General features: G+C 40.6%; 1 protein-coding gene and 1 long non-coding RNA gene across 4 annotated transcripts; one reads left to right on the top strand and one right to left on the bottom strand.

Moving 5' to 3' along the window:
- The first annotated feature begins 328 nt into the window (after positions 1-328).
- LOC109632776 (uncharacterized) lies at positions 329-8,617 on the top strand. 3 transcript variants are annotated; one of them, XM_020092209.2, is made up of 4 exons: positions 329-3,948; positions 4,450-4,521; positions 4,773-6,207; positions 6,613-8,617. In XM_020092209.2, the coding sequence occupies exons 1-4, from the start codon at positions 3,942-3,944 to the stop codon at positions 7,709-7,711; spliced, it is 2,613 nt and encodes an 870-aa protein (XP_019947768.2). In that variant the 5' UTR covers positions 329-3,941; the 3' UTR covers positions 7,712-8,617. The 3 variants fall into 3 exon arrangements, with proteins under 3 accessions (XP_019947768.2, XP_019947769.2, XP_069375585.1); XM_020092210.2 differs by having other exon boundaries at positions 329-4,349; XM_069519484.1 differs by having other exon boundaries at positions 329-4,521.
- Positions 5,528-22,392, bottom strand: LOC138406741 (uncharacterized). The gene is made up of 3 exons (XR_011240096.1): positions 22,090-22,392; positions 21,930-21,974; positions 5,528-5,666 (listed from the first exon to the last, which is right to left on the bottom strand). It is a non-coding gene; the product is annotated as an uncharacterized lncRNA (long non-coding RNA).
- Between the last annotated feature and the right edge of the window lie 5,468 nt (positions 22,393-27,860).

Here is a 27,860-nt window from a genome sequence, read left to right as displayed (position 1 = left end):
AGCTGTGTCGCATTGATGCTTCTAGGCTTCTCCACTCCACATAGAGAGAAAAATAAATAAATGGATCCGCGATCTCTCAGAGGCTTGTACATTTGAATACTTAAGGCTCTATTATAATGATATAGGTGCATGATCTGAAGTGCATTTAGGGTGCGTCCAAATGTAATGTGTCCCTCATGCTGTGAGATATATTAATGGTAATTCTTTTTCTTTTTCAGGCTATGTGGTGTACCTATCCAACCAGCCATTCCATATCTGACCTTGTTATGATCAGCCTGACCTGACCCTGGATGCGATGTTTGAGGAGCTGACTGACCTGCAGGTTAGATAAGCTTCATTAATACCAGAGAGATAGGTTCTATCCAGTTTGTGTCTTTGATTCAAAGGAACAGTGCCCGAGTCCAACAAGAGCCTGAGTGCTGTTTTATTTCTGCCTGAAATTCCCATTTCTCCTCCTTTTCAAACCCCCCCTCCCTCCCTCACCCATCTTTTTTTCTTTCTTGTAATATTGTACTTACTGACACAAGAACTCCACTCTTAAACAAAAACACAAGTTTAATTTGGTAGAGCTATTCTAGGCAGGGTTAAGACAACAGCGTCCAAGCGGAGCCTCTGTTTATGATGACTCCCCCTCTCTCTGGGGGGAGGGAAAAAAAGCAGGAAAAATATTTGGACGCCCTTAGAATGAAAGGTATGAAAGAAAGAACATTTGAGGTGTTTATTAATCTCGGAAAATGCAATCATTCTGCAGCCAAAGGACTTTTGAACTGGGATGGTCAATGTTTGTTAATGTTTATTATTTATTTATCTTCACATCTGATACCGCAATCATTTATATATGTCGTCGAAACTATTAATGAAATTAACTTAGAAACTGAAGTGTCACAAAAAGTACATTTAACTCATCCTCAATAGGCACAAAACAGCTATAGCATATATGATATCATATTAGAATATAAGCCACTTTTTTAAAGTGTTATAGAAAATACTCACACACACAGTCTTATTTGATTCAACTGTGATTTATTTATTTGCGATGTTTCAGTGCTAGACCTTTGTCAGATCTAGCAAATGATACAAATAAATGTATCACTGCAAGACAGTGTTTTTAATAGTTTGGTCCACTTACTTTTCTCCAACGCACCTGCTCTGTTTTCAAAACCTTTAATTAACCAGGTGAGTTCTATTGAAGTAACTAGTTCTGAAGAATGGGCAGGAGTCCTGGCAGAGAAAGCAGGAGTACGACATTCAGGACAACAAAAAACAGACAGCATGTGATTAGGCTGATATTATAATGAGGGAAATTAGACTGAACATAAGATGATGATGCATCAAAGCATTTATTCCAGTCTTGACCCAGTTATTCAGAATATCGGGGCACTGGTTTTGTCCACGGTGTAAAAACTGTACAGAACCAAAAGTGTGGTAGATATGTTCAGTTCAGGACACGTGAACATGAGGAATCTGTTCTGACAGAAACACACAAGGATTTAAGTTCATTTCCATTTTGAGCTGCTGGGCCAGTAAGTCAAGCACATTTGTGTGTCCGACGCTATTAGCCAACAAATTGATCACAGTCTGTGACCTTTGCCCTTCGCCCTTGTTAACCCATCTCCCCACCGCCGCCACTACTGCCAGCACACAGGCTCTGAGCAGATGGGATAGTTTGGAGGGGGAGGGTTTATTTTTTTACACAGCCATGTGGTCACTCATGCTTTTTGTTTTCCTTCTCCTGCCTGTATTTAATTTGACAAATTTTTTTTCCTCTTTGTCACCCTCCTCCATGGATTTATGCCCTCTAGATACACAATATTGATGTTTGGTCTGTTTACTGTAAATTAGATTGTGTGTTCCTCCACAAAACCCCAGGGCAAGCGGTGTTAATGTTGTCATCAGTTATCTGTCCAATTACCATAACCTACATCAAGATACACCAGAAGCTCTGCAGTGCCCCTGCATGCACACACAACTTAAATCATACACCTTCACTCACATTACACACCAACAGACACACACATGTACTCATTCAGACACATGGAAATTCCTCACTGAGCTGCGAGGCCTCTTATGCATGATGCACGCTTGTTTTTATGTTTCTGCTCCACCACTGAGGTCAGTGTTTGTGCTGTGAGGTCAGGGCACACCTACAAATGGGTTTCTTTCTTCTGACCAAGCCACAATAACAGAGAAATATCAGAGTTTCATTTTAAAACAAAAATACTAAAATGTAACTTTCTCAAAAATATAACTTTTGCCTGAGAGACAGATAAAGCGGCATAAAAACGGGCTTATATAAGATGTGGGATATTTCTACAGCTGTGAAAATGACAGAAAATTGGGTATGGACAATCATAACGCAGCAGGAGATTGTCTGGTTCTGACACATTCACAACAACAGGAAAATGTCCAGTATATTCAGGCGAGGGATGACGCCACATTAATGGACATTATTCTCACTTGGACATTATAAAGACATTTGAAGCCTGGCAGGAAAAGTTCTGGGGAAAATTCTAAGCAACTGACCCAGTCATTTGTGTTCTTTCATACAGCTCCTCCGGATAATTTAAGGAAAATGTCCGCAGTTCAGTGCATGTCTGAAAGCATCAGGAGATGTGTGTCATTATTTGAGGTTAGAGAGGAGAAAATTTCACTTTAAATCCAAAATGACGACATCCAGCAGCCGTTGAAAGACACTGTTATTTTTTACTTAAAATAACAGTGTCTTTCAGGTGCAGGTGTAATAAGAAACCACCCCCACCTCTCAGCTTCTTCCATTATTGCTGCCTTTCACACCTCCTCTCCTACACATGACGTCACCTTCGACAGAAAATGAGATGCCTCGGCTCATGTTGTTCGAAAAGACCCCTCTAGTTCTTCTTACAGGCTTTGGCTTCAATCAGCCTCCTTTTCCTGTCGCTCACTATTCATGTGCATTTGCTTTCTTTGTCATGGTCCAGACGGACGGAGAATCGATTTGGCCACAGACACAAACACAACATGGAAACCTCCGCTGTGTGTTTCCCATGCAATGTGCAAAACAAGACAATCAGGGCAACTCAAAGGCAATATGTATGTGGGTATATGCTGCCTCTCTGTGGCTTTTTGAGGGTACTACTCCAACAAATAACCCACTGAGAACCACCTCAACTTTGACAACACAATAAATGTCAATACCTCAGGGAAGAAAATGGAAAATTGCTCCGAAAGAGTGCAAGCCCTTGTCTATATCCACAGCAGTTTTTTTTGTAAATATATATGTAAATACACTTTAAGCACTTGCCTTGGCCTCCATGAAACTAGGATGGACAGTTGACTAAATATTTTATCCTAAAAAAAGCATATTTTAAATCATCACTTTGAACCCTGTCTGTACTAGTTCCTGTAGACCTTCTGCAAGTATCCTCACATTTTAACTTTAGAAAAAGAATCCACATCATCGGGAGCCCCCAGACTTCCTGAAGTACAGCAGGTTATTAGCAAAGGGTCAAAGGCCATGTTTCCAGAAGCTACTTGTCACCCCCATATAACCACTGGGATGCTAATGTCTCCACCGAGCGGAGCAAACAGCAACCACTCTAAAAATCAGCCGTCACCTCTGACCCCTCTTCCTAAAGATGCCCCTCTTTCCCGCTATTGATCATTCAGATTCCTCTGACGTCGAGGGTAGGTGTGAGAATTCTCTTCCAGATAAAGGCATTCGAGGAGTGTTAACTATGGCTCATCCAGAGTGTGTGTGTGAAAATTCACCAATGCAGAGAGGGCCGCTGAGAATGATCATTAAAGACGTCTGTTGCTGGCGGTGCTCGGTGCGTGCGGTTCAGAGGTTGGCCCCGTTACTTCTGGACCCTCTCAGTCTACACAGAGAGGCAGGTGTAGGGTCAAGAGGATAACTGACTGACAAATGCAAGAACCCTGCTTTGACACATAAGGAGGCCAAGCTCATGGGAGGTAAGCATCACTCATCGGTCAAACTCAATGAATGAAGCTGTTTTATTAACCAGGAAGTCTCTCAGATCTTTAGGCTGTGTTATCATAATGTATTTTAATTATTATTATTCTTAAAGGTCTAAGACGTACAGTCGTACATGTAGATATTTTTATCTAATTTCAATTTATTTTAAAGTTTGTAACCCTATTTGTAGAAAACTATTGGAACAGTAACCCCTAACTTTAAGGTAAAGTTACTTAATCAAGGAAGGATATATTTTGTGATTGAGTTTGATCCATATGTGACAGATATATTTTCCTTTTGTTTCCAGAATAGCCCATTCTTCTAAAATAAGTAAAAAATCATCAAGGTGATTGTCAGATTATTCAGCAGGAACCAGGATTTCCATAAAGGCAAAAATGTCAGTGTTAAAACCATTAAAACATTTCTATCTTGAAAGTGCTGCTCTTCATGAGTTTATTTTTTCTCTCTTCTGATGCCTTTTCCCGTTTTTTCCTCAGATAAAATGGAAGCAATTTTGCTGCTGCTCATGTGCTTCACATTACCTGGATATTCATACGTATTGCAGCCAAGTAAGTCCCACATCAGGGCTTTTTATTCTGGTAATATTTCAAATTTAGGGACTTTAATTGCCCCAATAATGACAATCCTACAATAAACAGGCCATAAACGCCTCCATGCTAATTATTTCATGGGCCTTTCAAAGAGAATGCTGATCTAGATGCTAAGATGACAGTCCCTGTTTTATTTGTTTGCGATATGTTTTATAATTTTGGATTAAATTGCATCTTCTAAGGAATGTTTTTGTTTTATTGGTTTGTAGAATCAGCCATGACACAGACCACTGGGGTGGACAGAGACCACCAGTCTGAGTTGAGGGGTATTTTTATATCGGCAGTGGAGAGGGGAAAGAGGGAAGAGAGGAGTGAAGGAGTGAGTCTAGAGACGAGCCCCGTGAGGACGCCTGTCAGGAGGGAAATGACTGTGGTGGAGAGAGGTGGAGATGGGCTGAAAACGGACAGAAATCAAGGATATGAGAACGGAATCAACGAGAGGCAGACTGCCTCAAACACAGAAAACTGGTTAAAAGTCAAAAGTCATTACACGGGGACACAAGAAGAAGAAAAATCTGATGAAACAGATGTGAAATTTAAGCAAATGGAGAAGCTGAGACAAGAAATAGTGGAAGAGGAGAGAGCAAGCAAGCTGGTTGCAGGAATAAGTGTTTATGATGTGGCAAGAGGAGACGCTCGTAAGGATGAAAAGATAATTACAGCAGAGACAAGAGGAAACAAGGAAAGAGAGGAACAGGGGAAGGACGTTAAAAATGCAAAGAATAATGAATTGAAGGAAAGAAAAAGGGAAGATTACATACTAGTTCCTCTGTTAAGAACAGCCCCTGCACAAGTGGAATCAGTGTTTGCAGCAATTAACACTATGACTCAAATTCCTCCTCATCGTAATCATCATAATCTCTCTCCACTAATTCCAGTTATACAAGCTCCTCCACTCTCTTCTCTTCCTCCCACCCCTTACGCAAAAGTTAGTCCTCCTGTAGACTTTATTCACAACCCTTCAGTCCCAACAGTGTTTCCTGGTGAGGTGAGGTCTGTCTCGCCGGTGGAAGAGCTGAGAACTCCTGGATATCATCTTAAGCAGAATCTTGAAGTGAAGGCTGGTCCAGATGTAGAGGATGAAACGGACCGGTGGCTGGAACCTGCACAGAAGGAAGCACAAGAAATAAACACTGTGGTTCAACCAGAGAGTGAAATTACCCCCAGTGTGCAAGAAGCAACACTGAAACCGAAAGAAGCAGAGTTTATAACCAAAGATTTAAGCACAAAAGAACAGAATCATCCACCAAATTCACATGAAAACATATCCACAGCTAAACTGGTCAATTTTACACACAGACCAAACATGACACAGCCCACAGGCAAACCAGGATCAGATAAACTGATGGAAAATGACACCAAACTTGCAGTGAAGCAAAATAAATCGTCTCTTTCCAGACCGCGAGTGACCGAACCTTCTGCCAGACCACGGCTGGCAACGGCCAAGACACCTTCAACGAGGCCAACGAAAATCAACAGAAGCAGCAAAAATAAAACGAGTAGAAAGTCCAAGGACAAGAAAAGAAAAAAGGACAATAAAACCAATAAAAAACCATCTGAGAGGAAGAAGGAGGTCACAGCACCAACACACTTTCCTTACTTTTTAGATAACTACTGTCCTCCTGAGTGTGCCTGCTATGGAAGGTAAGATGATAAGGATTCTGAAGGATATCATTTACACCTAATAATACTTGATCAGACTATTAATCAAACTAAGTTTCTGACATTTAATGAATGAAGCAAACTATGAAATTATGATTTATTAAAAGGAATAAAAGTTGGACATTTTAGGAAATATTATTGTTTACATTCTTGCAAGACTACCACTCATGTCTGTACGGTTGATATGAAGCCACAGCCAACAACAGGCTATGTTAGCTTAGCACAAGTTTTAGACTGTATTTAGAGATGGATGACATAACGCTTCCCCAAAGGTTAAGCCAAATCATGCAACCTGGTGGTTGGTGAGTCCATACAAATGTCATATTGTTATCACATACAGACATATGAAATTAATTGTCTTGTCTGTGTCTCATATTGTTGTTCCAGAGTGGTTCAGTGCTCAGACAAAGGTGTGGACAAAGTTCCTTATGGCATTCCCTATAATGCCCGCTACATCCTCCTCATGAATAACCACATCGACAGCATCCAGTTGGACCTGCTCAACGAATACGTCTCGATGGAGTTTCTTGTGTTGAGCAACAATCGGCTCACGGATGGCTCCATAGAAGGAGCCTTCGAGGGTATCCCAGCTCTGAAACGCCTCTATCTGGATAGGAACCTCCTAGAAAGCGTTCCAACTGACCTTCCATTTTCTCTTGAGGAGCTCCGTCTGGACAATAACCATATTGGTGTGATGTCTGAGGCCGCCTGGGCCCGGTGCCCTGGCCTCTTGGTTCTGAGCCTCAGCAACAACAGCCTGGGGAATGGATCTGAATCTCTTCCTAATGCAGTGCTCTCTCCTCTGTGCAACCTGCGCACTCTCAACCTGAATCACAACCAGCTAACATTAGTCCCACTGGGTTTACCGCTGTCCATCAAGGAGCTGCATCTCAAAGGGAATCTCATTGCGCAGTTTCGCAGAGGTGCCTTCGATGGAATATCAGAGCTGGTGGTGTTAGATCTGAGTGCAAACAGATTGACAAACAAAGGTTTTCTCAGGGAGTCCCTCCTAAACACAACTCACTTGGAAAGCCTCAACCTGGAAGGGAACAGACTCAAGCAAGTGCCACGACATCTTCCCCGCTCACTAAAAACTCTCAACCTGGAGGGAAACCTCATATCTTCCATAAAGAAAGCAGCTTTCAGCACCGTGAGAAACTTGGAACACCTTGGCTTGGCTCGGAACAAGATCTTCAAAGTCGCATTAGGTGCTTTCAGGATGTTAGCTGTCCTGCACCAGTTAGACCTGTGCCACAACACCTTGCGCCAAGTGCCCAGACAGCTGCCGCAAGGTTTGCACTCAGTCTCACTGACACACAACAAGATTCAGTCTGTGCCCCGTGACGCTTTCTGCTGGGGTAATACAAGTCTCAGTCTCAGCAGGCTTGTTCAAGTGCAGTTGGAACACAATTTAATGGACATGGGCAAGTTGGATGCACAGGCTTTTAGATGTTTACGGGGATTCCAGGTGGTGCACTTCTACTGAGCAGCTGACAGATATAAGATACAAGAGGGGATTATTAAAAAACTTTGATTGACAATAGCCTTTTTGGTTTCCATTTGTTGCATTCATTAAAAAAATACTTGAAACTTAAATTAAATGGTTAGTAATAAACACACTTAAATTTGACAGTCCGCATAAACATTCATGTCTAAACAAGCTTTGTTAGTTGATGCTTTCTAAAGCTGAAAAATAAAGACACCTCTCTGAGTGAAATTTTCTGTGTTTAAGCTTTTATCCTGAAAACAAAATGATTTTGAGAATGAGCCTCCAAAAAAATGGCCGTTTATTTACAATTTATTGTCAGTAAAGTGCACCTGGCCTGTGAATTGAAGTGTTTCAAAGCTCCTGTTTCAGGATCAAGAGAGGCTTCTGGTGTGGGAACCTCGGATTTCACTGGGCCTCAAGCTGGAATTATATGTTTTAATATTCCCCCATATAATGTCTGATTTCTGTGAAAAGTTTCTGAGTTATATATATTATGAATATAGCACAGGTTATACTCATCAGTGAGCAATCAGCATGAGAGATGATAGAATCCTTTTGTGTTCATATGTTTACAATGTAGGAACTATATCAAATACAGGCGTAAAATAGAAAAACAGATGGATGCATACTGTTGATTAGTTTGTTTGAAATTCATCCCAGTCCCATATATTCTTGAGTTTTTATGCTCTAAAACATTTAAGATAGATTTAAACGTTCATCACAAGATAATCTGTGAGCAAAAGATGCAGAATGTGAATGTGTTGTTAACAAAAGTATCCACTAGATGGCAGTAATGTATAGGGACATAATCATGAGACCTTTGTAAAATGAGAACTTGAGTTTGACTCATTTCCAGTCAGCAAATATAAAGTTCTATCAAATAAAATACATATGCTTCAGGAAGTTTCTCTTGTGTATAAAGGTATATTTCAGGCTCACGCCAGCACCACACACTCATTGATGCATACTGGCAGAAGTCAGAGAGTTCCACAAATGGGGTGTTTGTGGAGCTCCCTTCCATAAAATGTGACTGTATTTGATTTGTAAGCAAGGAATCAAATACATCAGAGACAATGAGTGAAGGTTTTTCCAATGAGAGAAAAGAAGGAATAAAAGAGGAGAGAAAGCTTTAGCCCACGTGGAGGTGCTTAGCACTTTTCTCTTTTTCCCTCTTTCCTTCAGTCTAATAAGTTCACTCAGCGACGTGGCACTGCACCCATATGGCCTGGGAAAGAAGAGCAGGAGGAGGGGGACGAGAGGGAGTGCCAGGAGGAGGGAAGGAGGGGGGAGAGAGAGGAGGGAGGGAAGGGGTGTGAAAAGAAGAAGGGAGAGTGAAGGAGAGGAGGGAGGGAGGGCTTGAAGGATGGATCCAGGCTTCACTGGCTCGGTGCGTGTCCAGAAGGGAAGAGCTTCGGCTGGGCAAGCAAGCTCACCAGCACCTCCCTACGGTCCAGCAGGACCCTGACCCCATATCACAACACCACATGTCTACCTGGATCCCCCCCGAACCACTCCTCCCTTCTTTTTTGTCTCCTTTTTCTTCCTCTCCCTCTTTCTTCTCTTGGACTTTTTCTTTCTTGCACTCTATCATCTTAAAGTTGGATCGTTGCATACCTACAGTATGCACGTACCTGTGTGCACACTTGTCTCCACAGTAGTCTGGTGCCTGTGTGCGTGGGACTCGCATACATAATGATCATGTGAACTGCTCCCTAGATAGAACCTGAACTCATGTGCTCATTTAAGCCGTCGGGCAGATGGTTGAATTTATTTGTGCTCCTCTGTATCCTGTGCTGGATACAGTCTGATACTGAGGCTTATCATAGCAAGATTAGTTGTAGTAGTTCTTGTTTACTTGCCTGTTTTTGTGTTTATATCACTAGTCTGCTGTTTGAATAAGTTGACTTTTAACCTATAGGCCTTATATTTCCTGCCTAAAATAGGAAACCTTTGTCTTTTACTACTTATTTTCACTCAGACATAACTTTGAATCCAGTGTAAACAGATACTGTCTTTCCAGTCGTTTATCTTCGATTACAGTGTCTTGACAAAGAGCCTTTCAGTCTTCTCATACTTTCCAAACTAACATTTCAAAGTGGCATTTTATTTTGGAATTCCTTCGAAAATTTACTCAAACTCGTAGAGGTGTAGCTGAAAATATAAAAATCAGATTCTTGTGATTCACGTCTCTTACTGGAATCTGACCACACAAAAAGAGAAACTAGGAAGAGACGAAAAAACGAAAAAGAACAGGATATTAAACCACACCCTGCATGTGAGCCAGCCAGACGAACAGACACACATCAGAGTTGTGGTACTATTCAGCTGTCGTTCCAATCCTCATATTTATGAATCTTGCAGGCTTCTTTCCAGTGATGCATCTGGAGCTGGAAAATATCAGGGGGAACGTCTAAAAATCTCTATAAAGCTGCTGACCTGTATTGGCAGCTTGTAAACTCAAATGCCACAATTTCGAGCAAATTTTAAGTTGAATATTAAAAGTTTCATGAGCTGAAGCAAGAATTTTATAGATAGCATTTAGATTGTGTTTCAGCCATGGTTGTAAATGACAGCGTATAATTTGTGGTTGTTATTTTTCACATTGATAACTAAATGCAGCTGCAAGAAACACACACAGATGTAGTTTTGCTCTCTTTCTCTCTAACACACACACACACACAATCGGTTTCTCTCACTGTACTGAACCATGAAAACCTCCCATTTACTGCATTCATCCCCTAAATCCATCCCAAACCCCAAACCCACCCATCTCAGCGAACTTAACCTTTAAACCTCAAACCAAAGCAAGCGCGATTTTAACAGTAACCTTAGGCCCAAAGTCATAAGTTAGGATTGACCACAATGACCTCACTCGCCTGTGTAACTCTAAGTTAATCTCACAGGGATATAAAAGTACGTGCAAAGGGTTAAATGGCCCCGGGAGAGGAGCAGAGTGCTATTGCATGCGCGAGAGGGAGGTGGCGCTTGAGTTGAGCCGAGAGACGGGGGTGACACTGCGGAGGGAGGGGAGAATGAGGGAGGAGGGGATAGAGAGAGAAAACCATGGGAGCCAGAGGGACCTCTAGACACACACACACTCTCACACACATGCATACAGTCCATCATCTGCTGCTGGTCTGGACACACATACACAGGAGCATACAAATCTGTCTTTTGCACCAGGGTCATGCACATGTGCAGAAAGAAAAGCTGTGCATTGTCAAATTGTCATGTTTTTCATATACAACTCTTCTCACTCACTTTTAAAGAGGACTTCTGGTGCAGCCTGTCCCCTGATAACACACACATTCACACTGCACAGATATCCACTCTGTTATACCGAGGCTCCACAAGGGGGCCGGTGAGTGATCTACTTATGCACAGATATGGCAAAACAGAGAAGCAGAGTATCTTAAGCTTTTAGTTACAGTCTTGAATACACTTCAATCAGTTATATAAAGATACAACATCTACTTAAGATAACAGTTGGTACTGTTAGAAAGAGATTTGCAGTATGGTCAGCAGTATGGAGCAAAGGAGATTCTACAGATGTCTCATTTTAACTAATTTCAGATATGCACTGATCTCCGGACATTCTCCTGAAACTAACAGGAGGGGCTATATGTGAGAATGCAAAATCAGAGTTTTTCCTGCTAGCCCCCTAGAAAAATGGCCAGCAAATGTCTGAGTGAGCCCATGTGAGAATACAACAGGTAAATGTGCGAAGAAAAAGAAAACACAAATCTCAGAATGAAAATGAGCAGCAATACGTGCAAGCATTTGGAAAGAATGGCCAATGCCAGTGTTGATGCTGTAAACATATCTTCCACCCCCCGCCTGGATGTTTTGGACATTTTCTCATTGTAGTTTCTGACCAAAACAACTGCTGCATTCTTCAAATGTAGAAGGCAAACTTTGGAAAATGTAATAAATGGACACAATTTTCTGGACATTATTCTACTTGCCAGAACTGTAAGGATTGAATTAAATTGTCTTTGCTGTTAAAATAGGTTGGATTAATTTAAATATTAGAGTGCCTGCCTGAACTTTGTATATTCAATCAAAAAGACCCTAATGTTGGATTATAAGTTTTTGGGAGTAATTAATTACATAATTGTGATATTAACTTTAAACCTGTTTGCATTTAGGGTCTTAAATATACAACATTTAAATCAGCCAAGTGAGGAATACTAGTTGGACGTCTCCCAGGTTCCACCTCAACGTGGCTAAACCTCGCGAGCCAGTCCCATTTACATAAAATAAAGCTGCCAACTCTCAGCTGCCAAGTATAAAATGTGATGGTTGTTTACCATTAAGCCAATATCTGTTTAGTTTTCAACATACTTTCCTGCCGCTGGCCATTTGTTTCAGACTGTTTGCACAGGGGCTCCTGCAAATAGCAATTACTGTAGGTGCCTGGAGCCAACCTCAGGTCTTTGTTCTCTAGTCAGGGGAGAGGATCTTACATGAATATTGCTCTATTCTAAAACATTACAGATTTACATGATTTGATTAATGGTTTAGACAAAAAGAAACATTGTGTCTCCAGATCTGTGTCTTTTGCCAAAGGATAATTCTTTGCCTCCTTTCAGACGGACTGTTTGTAGAGTCATTTATTAGACAGACTTATTGTCCAAAGGTTAAACAAACCTATCAAATGGCTGCTGCTCAGGTTAGTGCCACAGGAATGCATTTTAGTCCCTGTGGTGTTTAGCATTTGTAGTATATAAATGGTCTTTCCCATGCATGATTTATGGATAATATTTCACTTTAAATAAAATCCATCTGAATTTATTTGGACTAAATTCCACTCAGCTTCCATTACAGTAATTTATTCATGCATGTAATTTACACACATATTTGCTGCTGCTTCGTTAAAACCACGTCACAGCTGATTCAGGGTGGGACTGCTTTTTTTCTGATGGAATAAGAAACGCTTATAAATCTGTATAACCTCAGTGAGGTCTAACTTACCTGCCAGTATACATGCTGTAAGTGTTACATTATTCATTGTTCTGTTCAAGATAAGTGGAGAAAGTAAAGTTGCAGTATTAACATAAGGGAATATAACTAATAGAAAACAATATATACCATGTAAACAAAATTCAATTTGACAAAATTGCACAGTTATGAATCTGAAATTCCACATATTGAAAATGATTATTGGACAGCTAGATAAAGAGCAATAACAGCAATCTGCATTTTTATAATGTGTTGTATTTATAATTACAACTTTTAGGATGGTACGACTTTAAAAGAGTATTTTTCTAAATAAGATAGATTACCTAGGTATTTAGGATCTATTTGTTACTTATTGTTAACCATTCCCAATCCCCTGTATTTCAGAGTTTTTGTTAAGATTTAAAGAAAAACTTTTAATTTGTCCATCCATTTAAAAATCCACATGAATACACTTCCATCATCTCCTACTTTGATTCGATAATTTCATCTCGTCTGAAAGTCAAAGGTTAGTCTTTCCTGTTGACGTCCTGAAAATTCCTGGCTCTATACTGGGCAGGCCAGTGAAAGTTAAAACAAAAACCCTTAGGCCTTCAGGTGTCCCCCCGAACATAATTGAAAACAAACAAGTCAAAACCACAGATGGCCTTTAATTGCATTCCACTCAACGCTTGTAACACATTTTACAGGTTTCATTAATGGATCAACTTTTTAGTAACTCCTTTTGAGAAGAGTTTGTGTTTTTAATCATTTAATACAATATCGGGATCTCAGCTAGTTTGTTCCTTTTTGAAAAGAATCAGGTGGTTTGTCCTCAACCATCTGTCTGCCCCAGGCACAGGACACTCACACTATAAACCACCGTAGGATGCACTTCCTCTGTTTTTCTCCGCTTCCTGTGTTGGCTATTACCATGGTACCATACTTAATCAAAGTCTAGACAGGTTAGCATGAGGCAAAGTGGGTCACTAATAACAAGACACTGTTCAAAGGGCCTAAAATAGTGGAGACTAAAGAGACAGACAGTGAAAGTAACACGCTGAGCAATTAAAATAAATAATTAAGGTTTTTGGTTTTGCATTTCCCCAAGGATGACAACTGGAACACTGGGTTTTCCATGCTAAGCAGCAGACATTACCTAAGCAATCATTTCCCCCGCTGCCTTTTTTACTGATGTCTGTTCTGAATGTCAATGAGCAGACAAAACCAGCTGAGTCATGTAAGGGGATGTAAGGAAAGAACTAACTTTTTCTGGACCTGACCTGCAGCAGCAACACATAACATGACCCAAATTTATTAAAAATGCAGTTGTCAACTAGAATGGCACTCGGTAGAGTGCATACAACAACCAACTCACTAACTGGCCAACCAACAAACATACCAACTAAACAGCCAACCAACCAAGATACCAATCAACCAACTAACTTACCACATTAGTATTGATGGTGGTAACAAATTATCTGATACCAAACATTATTTTCTGTCATCACCTAGCACTCAAACATCTGACACAGGGTTTGGCTCCACTTCCTGTTCCTCCTTTAATTTGACAGCCATAAAACAAATTAGTAGCACTGGCCATAAGATGGCAAATTAGAGGTAGTTTCTGTCTCTGATCGCAGAAGGTATTTCAGAGCTTAAATGTGAGCTGTACTAGGGAGTTGACAAAGGAGGGAAATCAAAAGGGAAAGTTGAGAAGCTATGGCACAGGTGACTGGGTGCTTTGCTAAAAGGCAGGCAAGTCTAAACACAAGAAGATACCGTAGAACTGTGGAAAGAAGTGCACTCTGGGAGTTTGTCCAAAAGATTATCAAGGCTAATTTTATTTCCTTCAACAACTTGAGAATGACACATTCCTCTCTGTAAAAAAAAAAACAACTGATGAACTAGATAATCTGGATGTTAATGTAACAGTAAGATTATTCGGTTGGCTAATGATAATAATACGTTTATCAATCATGAAAGATATTAAAGTAAAAACAGTGAAAATGATGCAAATCTGTCTCTTATCTGTAAGAGAAGTTCAAGGTTACTTCACCAGTGCTGTTTATGTTATTCGATGTAGCCTCTCTTGCTGTGTTTATCTTGTTTTGTTTGTTTTAACCCTGTTTCATGGTTTACAATTACACTGACTGCTCATCCTCACACAGTATCATGGCGATTTGAACACATTTCAAAGGTTCACAGCTCTTGCTGAATCAGCAGAGTGTTAAGCAACACTTGGCAACCACTTAATACACTTAACTCTTAGAGGGGAAATGCTTCCAGAAAGGAGGAGTTGGGATACAGAAAACAGATGTGTCAAAGTTGTGATCGCAAACTATCATAGACGCCAAGCCAGAGCACTAAGTGATCCCACACTGAAGTGGGTTTCCATGTAGAGAAGTCATCTTTAACTTGATTGCAATTATTTTCGTCAAAAAGCAAACATTCAGTTTGGTTTCATGAGTTTTAAAACAATTAAATGTGTTATCCTTAATAATAAATGTTTCATGCCCTAATATCAGTCTCTTCTAAAGGTATAGAAACTCCTTTAATCCATCATCATATTTGTATATTAATTCACAGTGGTTATTAGAGCTGAGATACATAGTTATTATAGAACAGGGAGCAGTCAATGCTTTGATTCAACTTTGGGAACACAGAATATAAAAACCAACTTACCATAAAACTTGTACTTGTTAGTCTGCATTTTCAAAAAGGATTTATGGACAGGCCTTAAGTTTTTGCCCAGTATTATGAAACTGTGACCTGGCACCAAACACTGCAGTTGCAGTCAGTGTTATTTAACTCAGATATTTAATCCACTTTTTACTTCCTTTGTCTTATCAAAGTCTAAAAACACAAAGGAATGTAGAAGGATGATGGGAAATCACCTCATTGAGGGACCTGGAAGTTTTCCATCCCGCTCAGTGGATCATTGAGATTTCTGGACTGTGACTCAGGTCCCAACATTTACTGGTAATTGAGAATGTTTTTCTCTCTTCACATCTGTACAAACAGATGTCCCCTGGTTGTCTCCTCCATTAGAGACTTTTATACTGTTTCCATCAGCTCAGTCGAACCTCCAGTGAAACATTTATTAATATTCATTTGTGTATTTTACACAACTGTGGTGAAGGGGTTCTGATCATTTAGCGTCCCAGACTAAGAGTAAGTGAGTTTATTTTACTCTCAATGCTCCCACCATCACAGCATCTGAATCTAGTTTTGATCAAACCTCTTATCGCACCTTTTCTAATTTCCTTGAATTTTAATCAAAACCGGTGGATCTCAGCTCAGCTCTACTGCCATCCATTACCTCATTTATACCCAATTTCAAAATGGTAGAATGAGAGAAACATTTGATCTGTTATCAAATACTTTTGCATAAGCGGATTTATTTTATTGCAGACAAGTGTTTCACAGCCGAGTAGAGAAAGTCTTAACACCTGCATCTTGCACCTGATGTTCCTCCTCTCCAGGTCACTGATACAGACATCTTTTAAGGTGGAAACATTTTGACCACAGCTCTGTTTTCGTGTGGTCATCTTTCCCATCTCTTGCAAACATTAGACAGCACCGACCGTGCAAAGCCACGTAAACTTGGATGTGAAAATGTGAAGTATGTGGAAAGAATGGGGGCAGACTCAAGAGTAAACGCAGACTGATCCAAGAGCAACTAAATGATCCTCTTGCCTGCTGGTCTTTTTAGAACTAAAATATCATGCAGACGTCTCTGGATGAGAAACACTGGACCCAATAAGTAAAGTCTTAGAGTTAGTCATTGGCTTCTGACTCTCTGATTTCCTGCCATATGCTGGCTGCTACGCCACCAGTGAGTTGGTCAGAGATGGCCAGTACAAAAATATTTAATTTCATCTTACACTGGAATACACATGGACTGTTTAAAGCTTTGGAGCGTTCCAGGCGTTTTGGAAAGCGCCATGAGAACACTGGAGAAAAGTCTGACCACATCTCATCCGTTCCATGCAATGCTGGTCTGCCATTGACCACAGATAAATTAGAAAGAGTCGGGGAGAGAACAGATGTGGCCAACACCTAATTGGCTCCACCAACACTTTCTGTCTACTGATTCGTTCCCTCTCTTGTTCTGCCTTGTCCTGCTACTCCCTTCCTCCAAAATATGCCTCAATTTCTCCTTTGCACCAGAAAATTGGTGCAGCATCCATCACTGTTTTGAAACTGGCCTTAACATGCGTCTTGCACATTACAAGCACTCGAAAGCACTTTCCATCGTCTGGTGAGTGCTCCCTTGTGTCGCTGTGCAAACTAGTCCTGCCACCTGAAATGCAATCGCATGGAATATCCAGCATTCCCACTAATCCCATTTCTACCTCCTGTGAGTTGTGGAATTTGTGGAGGCATGTATAGCAGTAAATAAGATATGGCCTCATACTTGCGCTATGATGTCACTGAGGAATTGGGAGTGAAGCGTTAGCGTGCCCTTTAGAATAAAAACAGGGAAAATGAAGAATGCTTGCTGCTCAACCAAAATACTTGCATCAATTCATTCTGTAATTTGCACTCTGAAGAAGAAACCATAGAATATTTATTTTATTCATTCAAGTAGCAAAAAACAAAGGAAGTCCTTCCCCAAGTCACATAATGTTCTGTAACAAACCTGCAAGTTCCTACCACACATTCTGAAGAAATAAACTTAAAAGCTAAAAGGGGAAGTTGGCCTGCTTCTCCTCTGGCACGTAAAATGATAAATGAGGATGGAACAGGAGAATACTTCTTGGGAAACAAATAGTGCCTCCTGTCTGTCTCCTGTCTCCTGGCTGGAAAACAGGCCTCCTACATATACAAAGGAAGTGTTTTGTCTGGTGAGGAGGGTTATCTGGCACTCTCTGTTCAATTAGGATCAATGCCGACTCTTAAGTTTCATTTCTTCCCAACTTAGTGGTGACGAGAGACGGTTGACCTATTAAACCAAAAGTCCTGACACATGCATCTCCTGCCAGCACAGGCTGTAGACAGGACACTTTGGTGGCTTAAGGATGATGTAGGCCGGATTCCACATAGAAGTAGTTTTTTGTTTTATGGGTATGTCTGAACAAGAGTAATAATTCAAAAAGCAGGAGTCAAACATTATGCCTGATGAATAGGTTAAGACAGCGTCCATGTTGTTGTGTAATGGTTCAAGTTGTTTGGTGAGAATTTTCCAAGAGATCTGCTGAAATTTTAGCCAAAAACTAAGTCAGCAATAAAAACTAATTGGAGTGTAGTGGTCTGCTTTCAATAACCATGCAAGAACACTCAGAAACCCAAAGTCAAGTATCCCACTGAAACTGAAAGGCTAAGGCCAAATAAACTGAAGGCATGAATAACACTTTAAACTGCGTCCCTGATTCTGAACCTACCTGGAGCAAGAACAGGACGGAAAAAAACAAGGATCCAAAACTTGATTAAAGAGTTAATGTGAACAAGCTAAAAGCAATTGCGGTTGACTAATTTCCGCCATGGCTCTCTAACTTTGTCATAAAACCTATTCACTGTGAAGGAGGTAAAACCAATGAAGGGAACTGTTCGAGCAGAATTTTATAAGAGCAGTTGGACATACATTTTGTAAAGCAAATACAAAGCTAGCCAGCAGCTAGTTAGCTTAGTCAGATTTAGAGGCAAGGGGAAACAGTTTTTGTTGGTTTTACCCAGAACACTGTAGCAGAATCTACCAGGAGTTAGAGCCAATCCCAGTTAACGTTGAGGGAGAAGCAGGGAACCTTGGACAACTTAGAGTTTACAACCCCAATGGAGAAAGCTGCAGTACCGGGATGAAGCCCCTGCTGACACAGGGAACATATGTAAACTGTACACAGAAGGACCCCCAGCCGAAACATAGCTCAAACCAATTTTTGCCGTGAGGAAACTGCACCAATGTGCCGCCAAACTCCGTCAGTACTATATGCAAATACAATTTTTTTATATCTTCAAACATCAGTGACTTAAAATGGATGTTATGACAAGGGCAAATCAAGATTGTTGACTTGAGGGAAATAATGTGTTATTTTCCATTTATATTATAATCATATAATGATATTTATATTCCACTTCTCTGTTTACAGCCATTAATTTGTTTCTACAAACAATATGTTTTCCTCCAGCAGCCTCCTGCTGCGTTTGGATTGTACAAAGATGGCAGCTACACTGCTGTCATCATGTTTGCAGCTTGTCTATAATCTATCCGTTGCTCTCCAGCCAGGTGCTGCTGGGCATATACATATATATATATGTGTATTTTTAAGTAATGCTGTGTTTGTGCTTTGCTGAAAAAAAACATCTGCCCCTTTATCAGAACATCTGCCCCAACCAGACAGGACATTATCTCCTCTGGAATGATGTGTTAAACGTTGCCTAATACTGTGTATTAGTGTGATGACAACATCTGTTTATCCAGTTATTTGGCAGTTGTGTGCCAAAGTGAAAGAGCGTCCTTGCTAGAATCCAAATGGTATCCTCATGATATTTTATTGTGATTTCATATTCAGTGTTATTAGCAGAGGGATGTTAAAAAAATCCTGAGTGACTTTATTAACTCTCTCTTCCCATTGACCAGTCTAAAATACTCTCTGTCTCTCTTTCCTTATTATCATCACCACATTAGTGTCCATAAACACTCTCTTTGACTTACTCAGACAGACGTGGTAATCAGACACAATCCAGCCCTTGTTAGGGATGATTGTCTCCGACACGCTGAGCTGACGATGCCATGGCAGCGGTTGGCTCGTAATGTCTTTCCCATTCAGTCGCTTTCTGCTTTTCTGGCGAGTCAAATGGCGCCCGAGAGCTTTAGATCACCTGGTGAAGACATCACCCATTTTACAGCTCCTGTGAATGCTTCCACTAAAGCGCTGTTAAATTCTCACCATATTCAAGGTTAAAAGCGCAGTGAAGTGAAAATGAATACTGTATTCACACAAAATACGTTTATTATACACATTATACAATACTTAATAAATCATATTTAATTCATCTGCAAAGTCACATGTCAGATTTTCTTTCTTTTGATAACCCTGACCCAAGCCAAGCTTTGCCTAATAAATGCCATTTAAAAATTTACAGCATCAACAGTCCTTTGACTCGCATTATTTCTTTGCACAGCTCTCACACGATCGACCTGGTACTGAAAACTTGCCTGTTTATAAAAATATTGCAGGTGGTGCAGAGGGTCTGGATGCTTTATTTTTAATTGATTAATTATTAAATTCAAACAAGATTTTTAGGGAAAGCTCTTTATTTACAGAGAAGTTTTAAAAGTTCACAGGTTGAAAGAATTCACATGATTTAGTCTCATCATAAATCTTATATTATAAAATGTATTATTGACAATCATCCCCCAATTCTTCTAATCACCGCTGATAATACATGAATTCCTTTTGGCAGGACGCTTCAACACTAAAATCTCACTACACCTATTTGGTGGCTCGTTTTAAAGCCTTCACACTCCACATCCCATAGGGGATGTTTTTCCCCCAATGTTTCAGCGAGTCCAAAAGCATTGACGTCTTTATTTGTCATCAATCGTGAGTGTTTGTGATTTTCCATCCTTGCAAAATGCTGACGTGTTGCTTTCTTTGTTTGCCGCAAACGATCCGCGAAGATGCAATAATGTGATCTTCTGCTGAAATTCCATTGTTTGTTTCAGAGATTTTTGAGGATTCTCTGACACTTTGCTGCCATGGTGAACAATTACAATTTAACAAGTTGAAGAAATCAATGCACACTTCAGTCCTACCTCTATTACAGCCTTTAATAATAGAGTGCTTTAATGTCAGAGATAAAGGAACGGGAAACCACCTCCTTATTTGTAATATTTTATGGAGAGAAACAGCCTTGATATTAGACACTTTGATGGTTTGTAATCTCAACAGCGTCACAGAAAGCACAGCTTCAAAACATGCATGTCATGTTAGGTCATAGAAGAGGAGCACAAATCAAACTTTATCCCAGCCTGCTTGATATCAAATGATGCTGTTTCCCTTCAGCCTCCTCACAAACCATAAATATTACTTGACCCATGTTTGAAGTTGTTGGACTTACTTTTGTCAGCGAGTTTCCACCACAAAGATCTTTATCCCCTGAGTTGTTTTCCCTCATGAATATCCAACGTAAAACTTTTCCAAAGGCTTGAAGCCTATAGATTTTCCACTCTTGAGTGATATAAAAAATGATGCATCAGTAAAGCTTTCTGTAGTGACAGAGTGTACTATTTGGCAGAGTAAAGAGTTTTGGCATCATCAGCATCTGTATATGCATCACAGTGTTAATACTACAATTTGTTTCCATGACACACAGTTATAAGATGGAGGGAAAATGTAGATATATAGATCTCAAAGCTCTTTTCATTGAAAAGCTTGGAAGCTAACATATCATACTTTTCTGTTTAAACGCAAACAGCTCTGGGAGGGTCGGCCTCGCTTTGTTGGCAGACGAGAGAACTGCTTGGCTGCTCACCTCAGCCCAGTAAAACAGAAACAGACCGGAGTGGAAAGAAAGAAGTGCCCACCAAAAAACATGTCCAAACCAATGCAGGAGAATAATGAAGTCAATCAAAAGGCCCAGTTTGTACGTGCAGCAACTTCTGGCCCAGGACGATGAACTCTGCACTGCAGATATGTGAACATGAGTAATAGGGAAAAAAACTGCACCCCTCCAGTGTGAAAGGATTATTGGATTTAAGGATTATTTGGAGAAAACAGATTTTCTCCAAATATTTACAGGTTAATCACATGAAAAGAAAATCTGGAAGTTAAGATCATGAGGGAAATAAAATAGTTTTGGTTGAGATTACAGTTAGTTAGTGAAGTCCAACCACACTGGTTAAAATAAAGTTAACCACGTGATTAAATAAGAAAAATAAGTTTAGCTTCCATACCAGCACTTTCACAATATCTGAAGCTGCTTTCAGACATGCAATGATGTCCAGACATTTGCCCGAAATTTTCCAGAGGGGCTATGTGTGAAAAGGCAAATGTCTGAGTCAGTTGCTCAGACGTTTTCTGGAACTTTTCTTGCCTAATAGTCTCCTGTAGTTTAAAGTTCAATGTGCTTCTTTTGATTTTTTGTGGATGTTGTTCCACAGCTGTGTATTTCCTTCTAATATTCTTATATTTTGTTGAATCGCAGCTGCAATCGTGCATTTAAACTTCTGCATTTCTTCACAGTAACAGGGCTGCAAGCTGAGCTCCCTCCTTAAGTGACTTTTGACATTTTCCAACATATCCTGCAAATGTTAGATGCCATGTGTACTCACGTTCATCACAGCTATTCGGGCAGAGCTGACCTCCATTTCCAGTAACTGTCAACAGACAAAGCTGCATATTCAAAACGGTTTCCAAAAATCCAGAAAATAAAAAAACCTGAAAAAAACTTGCACTTGAAGTGAAAAATTGCCTTCACTACTGTGCACTTACTGAACTGTAGAAAATGCAGACTGGATTATTCCAGGTCCACGTTTTTACAGGAAGGTTGCCTGTAAAAAAAAGAAGAAGTTGTGATTACAAAAGCTCTTTGTTTCAAAACACCCCAGTATATCTATAGTATTTACAGTCATTCTGATGAAAAGATCAAAAATTAATCAAGAATTTTTTTTTTCCAAAAAGAGTCAAATCCTATCACATAAAACTTAAATAAACATTTACAAGGTTTTTACCATTAATGGACATCGTCCAGCTATTGAGTCCCTATATCAAATGAATAAGATGTGATTAGGTTAATTACTTGATGCAAAAGAGGAATGCATTCCATTCTGGTTGTGAGGAGAAGACTGGGTGTGTGAATCAGAGTTTAAGCCCAGCCCTGCAGCACATTCGACAGTATGAACTGTACACCCACTAACTCCCGAAGACTCAAATTCTAAAGGCAAAGTTTTGAAAGTGGTACAAAAGCAGATCAACTGAGTGCTGAGGTAGTTAAAATACAAAATACTCTTATAAGTGATCCACTTTGTACAATCAAATATAACACTTCACATTGTAAACTGCTCTTGTTCTTCATAACCCTAATCCCACTTCCGCACTTTAAAACCATGCAATCACATTAAATCAGCTCTCTAATGCCATAATATTCAGGTGCCAGGCAGCTGTGTTTGACTAGGTATTTACAATGAGACTCCGTGAATGATTCCATTATGTGAGGTTCTGTATGGAAGACACCACCGCCTTAGGACCGGGCATTAACACACATTTTTCATTGTTGTTAACTCGTTGTGCCACAGATGGAGTTTTTAAATGCTCGATCTCAAATCACACAGATCCTTCCCTTCTTCTTAAAACCATCCGATCACAATTAATCAATGTTTTAATGCTGCAGCTCACCCACCAGGCAGCTGTGTTTGCAGACTTCACCGTATCCCTCTTGCTTATTACAGGGTGCGATGTAAACTTGGCCTGTTGTGAAGTGTTCCCTCTTTTTACTTTGCTTTCCGCCGAGCAGGAGTCTGTCGCCATGGAGACAAAAACTCCCGCTGGCCTTGAATGGCCACATTTAAACCAAAACACTGCTTGAGCGTTTCTGTCACCCCCTTTATTTTTCTCCCGACAGCCATGTGTGGCCGAGGCAGAATAGTGAATGAGTCGCCTCCCTAAAAAGGCCTTCGTGACACTTCAGTGTTCTCATCATCCTCTTTCTCTCACATTCACTAGAGGTGATTTGGTGTAAAATTGTAAATGTGGCATCGGATCATCATTAAAGCAGCAGATTCACCGAATTATTATTTTTACTACGGCGTCTGTTTATCCACTGTGTTCAGCCTCCGCAGTGTCCGTTTTACTGCACAATCTGATACTCAAGGTCAAGTTTTGGATGATAAGTGGTTGTAAATGGGAACAACATGGCCTTCAGTGCATTGAGTCTCTAGTTAAAAATTTCACTAGGCCACTAATGGCAGAGTTACTGGTTTTTATTTCGCTATAATGGTCTATCAGAGTGGCAGTATGGTGCTCATCTCACCCCAAACATGAAAAATACCATTAAAGCTGGCCAAGCTTTGTGTGTGTGTGTGTGTGTGTGTGGGTGTGGGGCCTCTCGTAACTTCAAGCAGTGTGTAAACAGTGAACCAAACTGACAGGATTCCTCCAGAGCCATTATCATATGAATACGTATCAACACAGTCTCACATTGATTGGTCCAAACAAGGTCATTTCCCACAGTACCACTGGCCCAGAACCTGATTGTCGGCCTGTCACTGCCATCTCTGGTCCCTTTGCTCTGCGCTTGTGTGTGTCTGTGTGTTTGTGTGTGTCTGCGTGTCTTTGTGTAGAGGGTCTGTTTTGTCCATCACGGCTGAGATACCCCAGTCACAGACGGGAATGACAGAGCTCCTCCGCCTCTCTGCTGCCAAATCACTTTAGAGTCTGGGATTGAGATCTGTGTGGACGGTCCTGCTGTCAGGCTTCCGTTGGTTTGTCACTGGGACTGTCGAGCACACGAGAGACAAACAAAAATCTCTCTGTAGAGGAATGTGGATGTTTACTATAAAGATTTATTATGTGAGATATTTAAGAATGGGAACAATTAATAAAACATGCTGAATGCTAATTTGTGACATTATTTAGAAAATGGAAACTGGATGAGTGGGGTCTCCATCATGTGCCATCTGGCTTCACAGCTTTACATCACATCCCCCTCCGCTGGTAACTCAGCCCACATCAAGGCTTCTCTTGCTCTGACTGTAAATGAAACATCATTTTTAGCTCGTTATGGCGAAGCAGAGTTAGCTGTGTCGCTGACCACAAACAATTCTCGGCACATGAGAACATGACAAGGAATTTTCTCTGCGGGGTTGGTAACTCCGTGGTTTGCATGTTGCAGTGCAGCTTGTTTTTCTTTTCTTTTTTGATGTGAACACCACTTCACAAGCAGCTGATATGATCTAAGAGCAACACATGTAAGACTAACCTTCCTTTCACCCAGCAGCTGCCATCAAAGTGCTCGTGAGCAAGGCATTGAGGTTGCACACAGGCCAGCACTTTGGATGTATTGCATTCTTTGAATTGAATGTTCAAGAGTCAACTCCTCTCAAAAGCCACTGCAGTCGGATTATACTCGATAAACTTTAATCAAAATGGAATTAGAACTGCTGTCAGATTTGTTCTATATTGGGAAGATGACACGTGCAAAAATGAAAAACTAGAAAAAAAGGCCAAGGTGTTTCATCAAGTCGTTCATCTAGACATCCCCAGAGGGTACATCTCTTATCGGAGCCACGCCCGCCATCTTGCTTCAATCTGTCAAACCTGCCCAGACTTAAGGATGTTACCCACAATATCCTTTTTAACTTGTTTGCTTGGAAACATTCAGATAAATCATTTCACTTTAGGGCATCATTAACTGATTTAATGAGCTTAAAAGGTTTTTCGCCCCAAATCCTTTGCATTACAGCAGAGATAGTGTGTGTGTGTGTGTGTGTGTGTGTGTGTGTGTGTGTGTGTGTGTGTGTGTGTGTGTGTGAGCGTAGTAGTACGAGGTGTTTGGAATGGCCCTGAAGTGAAGTTTCGTTCTGGAAAATGTGAGATTTAATAGAGAGCCATAGAGGGAAAATATTCTTAACAGACTTTCCAGAGAAAATGGTAGGCACAGTGCCAAGTAATAGGAGCGACCAAAGATTTGAAACAGAATGTACAGAACATATATTCTACAGCTGTCTCCAGAAAGCTGTGAGTTTACATGTGGAGCGATGGGGCAATGAGGTGCAGGTTAGTCCTGCTACTGAACATGTCCACACAGGCAAACCCACCTACAGGAGTACCAATATGTATAAGTAAAGAAGTACTTGTTTTGTTTTTATAAATACCTGTAAAACTACATTTCAACTATAATCCTTCTTTATGTGGAGTGCACACACTGAGGCATTAGCTTCCTCAAGGCAAGTTTAAAGATTAAGAACCTTTTACTGCACCAAGATACACAACTGTCGACAGCTCCATCACTGAATTGCTCTTTTTTTTCTCCGCTTTGGGCAAATCCTCGGTAGTTTGCGGCAATAAGAGAAGTCGCTGGGGTCACAACTTGATATCAAACCTTTGACTGCTCTTTGAGACAACAAGGTACAGGTAATCATTCCTGCAAACGTCTGCTCATCCTTCCCCAATTTGTCATCCGCTCTCTTGGAAACACATATAAAACTTAAAGCTACCTGAAATCCAAATTTCTCTTGTTCTCTTTTGTATTGTCTCTGCAGTGGGGTGTGAACACCTGAGCACCAAGGTGGCAGGGTATAGTTTTGATTGATATGTTTCTAACGTGGCACTTTTTGATCCACCAGAAACATATTCTGCTTTGTTTTGCCTGAGGGAGGTCAGACAACAATTCCAGCTCCAGGATTTATGTGTTCTCTTAGCCTCTTCTGCTGCGGCCACCCAGTAACCAGAAGTTCAGAGGTTAAATCCCCACAGTTCGTCCACATCTCCACAACAGCCATGTGTCTGCTCCCTCCCTCTAATATCAAGGGCCCACTTTCCATCATCTGTCACAGATTGAAGGACGCACACAGGATTTTCTACACTCTTGAGACCCTTATTGACAAATTTTCCTGGTATGATCTCAGCATTTGCATTGGACACCTGGCTTTATGCAATACTACACGTCATGCTATAATCCTCTTGGCCTTTGACCTTTTTCCATGCTGGTCTTTTCCTCTTTCTCTTCCTTCTGTGGACTCAATTTGAGCTTCTTTGGGTCTGCTGAGGATTACAGCTTGGACCTCAGGCAACAAAATTCATGGCAGCTTAGGTCATTATTTTCTACAAAATGACTTCTACTAAAAAGCCGTCTTCTTGAGACTAAGATGCACTACTTCATCTGGGGTCTATTCAACTTTGGTCTGCCCTTTGCCTCCTGCAGAGAAAGACAGTGGAGTTGAGAGAGACTAGGCCAGACAGGATGAGACCTGCTCTTCTGCTATCTGATCCTTTTTAGCCTTGAAGATAAAGAGCAAAAGAGGAAGCAAAGATAGAGGCAGAGAACAGTGTGAGGTAGACAGTATTCTTTCTGAGACATAAATAATAGATTTGAGTGTAAATTATCTAAGAGGAAACGAGATCTTCAGCAACTACAGGTGTGACAGGTGTCTTTGTTTAATCTCCCGTCGCTTGCGCACTTAAAAAGAACTCTGAACTACATCAAACAAAAAGTATCACGCACACAAAACTTTCTCTAACAGGTTTTCTGTCAGCAGGTTTTTCAAAGAGATGTGTTTGATTGCATATGATTCCAAAAGATGTCAACTAAATGCATAATTTTAACTTTAGAGCGCAAGTCTGAATTTTCACTGGAATAGTGTTCACTAAGTTAAAGTCTTTATTCATGGATCGTCATTTCCAGTCAAGGGTCATTAGCTGGTTTTATGAACCAGAGTAAATTACATCAATGGAGCAGGTAGAGGCAGAGAGCCTTGGTCGCTGGTGGAGACATTAACTAAAGCACAAGTTAAACTTCAAACATTCGTGCACCAGCATGACACAGTAGCCCCCTGACGCCATCCAGTCACGATGATAAAGTGAGGTCTGGTTCACTCGGGGTTAAAAAACAGTCCGCTGCACCCCCACTCCCCCACTGCTGACCTGATTAGATCCAGCTTTGGCAGGATCAGTTCAACATGCACAAGGTCAAGATTTACGTCCAATGACAATACAGGAAGTTGTGCCTTAATCGCTTTGGGGATCGTATGACATTCCCTGTAGCACCACCATACGAAATGTCACAGATAGGGAAGTCAAGATTAGTGAGTATGAATTTTCAGAACAACAGAGATGCAATTTCATAACGCTTTGGAGATGTTGCAAGGGCCTAATATTTCTTTTTGTTGCATAAAATGGATCTAAGTGTCACTGTAATGCTGTGGTTATTTTAACTGAATGGCAAATGCACCTCATGCATCAGCTACAAAATCATATTGAAAAATAAAGTAAATCTTAAAAGGATCTTAATGTAGCAGGTCATGTATCTTGAACTCTAGTTGGATGATGTAAAATAAGTTTTCCTCGGCCACAGCATGGTGTGTGTGCACCTAAGTCCCCACTCACTTTGTGGGGACTTGTCTTCCTCATGAGGACCTTAAGACATGAAGACATGGTTCAGGGAAGGGAAGGTGTCCATCAGGATGAGAGTAAGTGTATGGGATGATGGGGAACTGATTGTTATAGTGTTCCTGTGAGGATAGTGGAACTAGTGGGTGTGTGTTTGT

Source organism: Paralichthys olivaceus, chromosome 23, assembly GCF_024713975.1.
Source record: "Paralichthys olivaceus isolate ysfri-2021 chromosome 23, ASM2471397v2, whole genome shotgun sequence".
Classification (NCBI taxonomy): domain Eukaryota; kingdom Metazoa; phylum Chordata; class Actinopteri; order Pleuronectiformes; family Paralichthyidae; genus Paralichthys; species Paralichthys olivaceus.
Note: the sequence above shows the minus strand (reverse complement) of the source record. Positions and strands in the feature narration are given on the sequence as shown.

Excerpts from the sequence above, each read along its gene's own strand:
- LOC109632776 (XM_069519484.1), top strand. The coding sequence starts at position 4,425 with ATGCCTTTTCCCGTTTTTTCCTCAGATAAAATGGAAGCAATTTTGCTG. Across the intron at positions 4,522-4,772 it reads TTCATACGTATTGCAGCCAA|AATCAGCCATGACACAGACC; the intron begins GTAAGTCCCACA and ends ATTGGTTTGTAG. Across the intron at positions 6,208-6,612 it reads GAGTGTGCCTGCTATGGAAG|AGTGGTTCAGTGCTCAGACA; the intron begins GTAAGATGATAA and ends TTGTTGTTCCAG.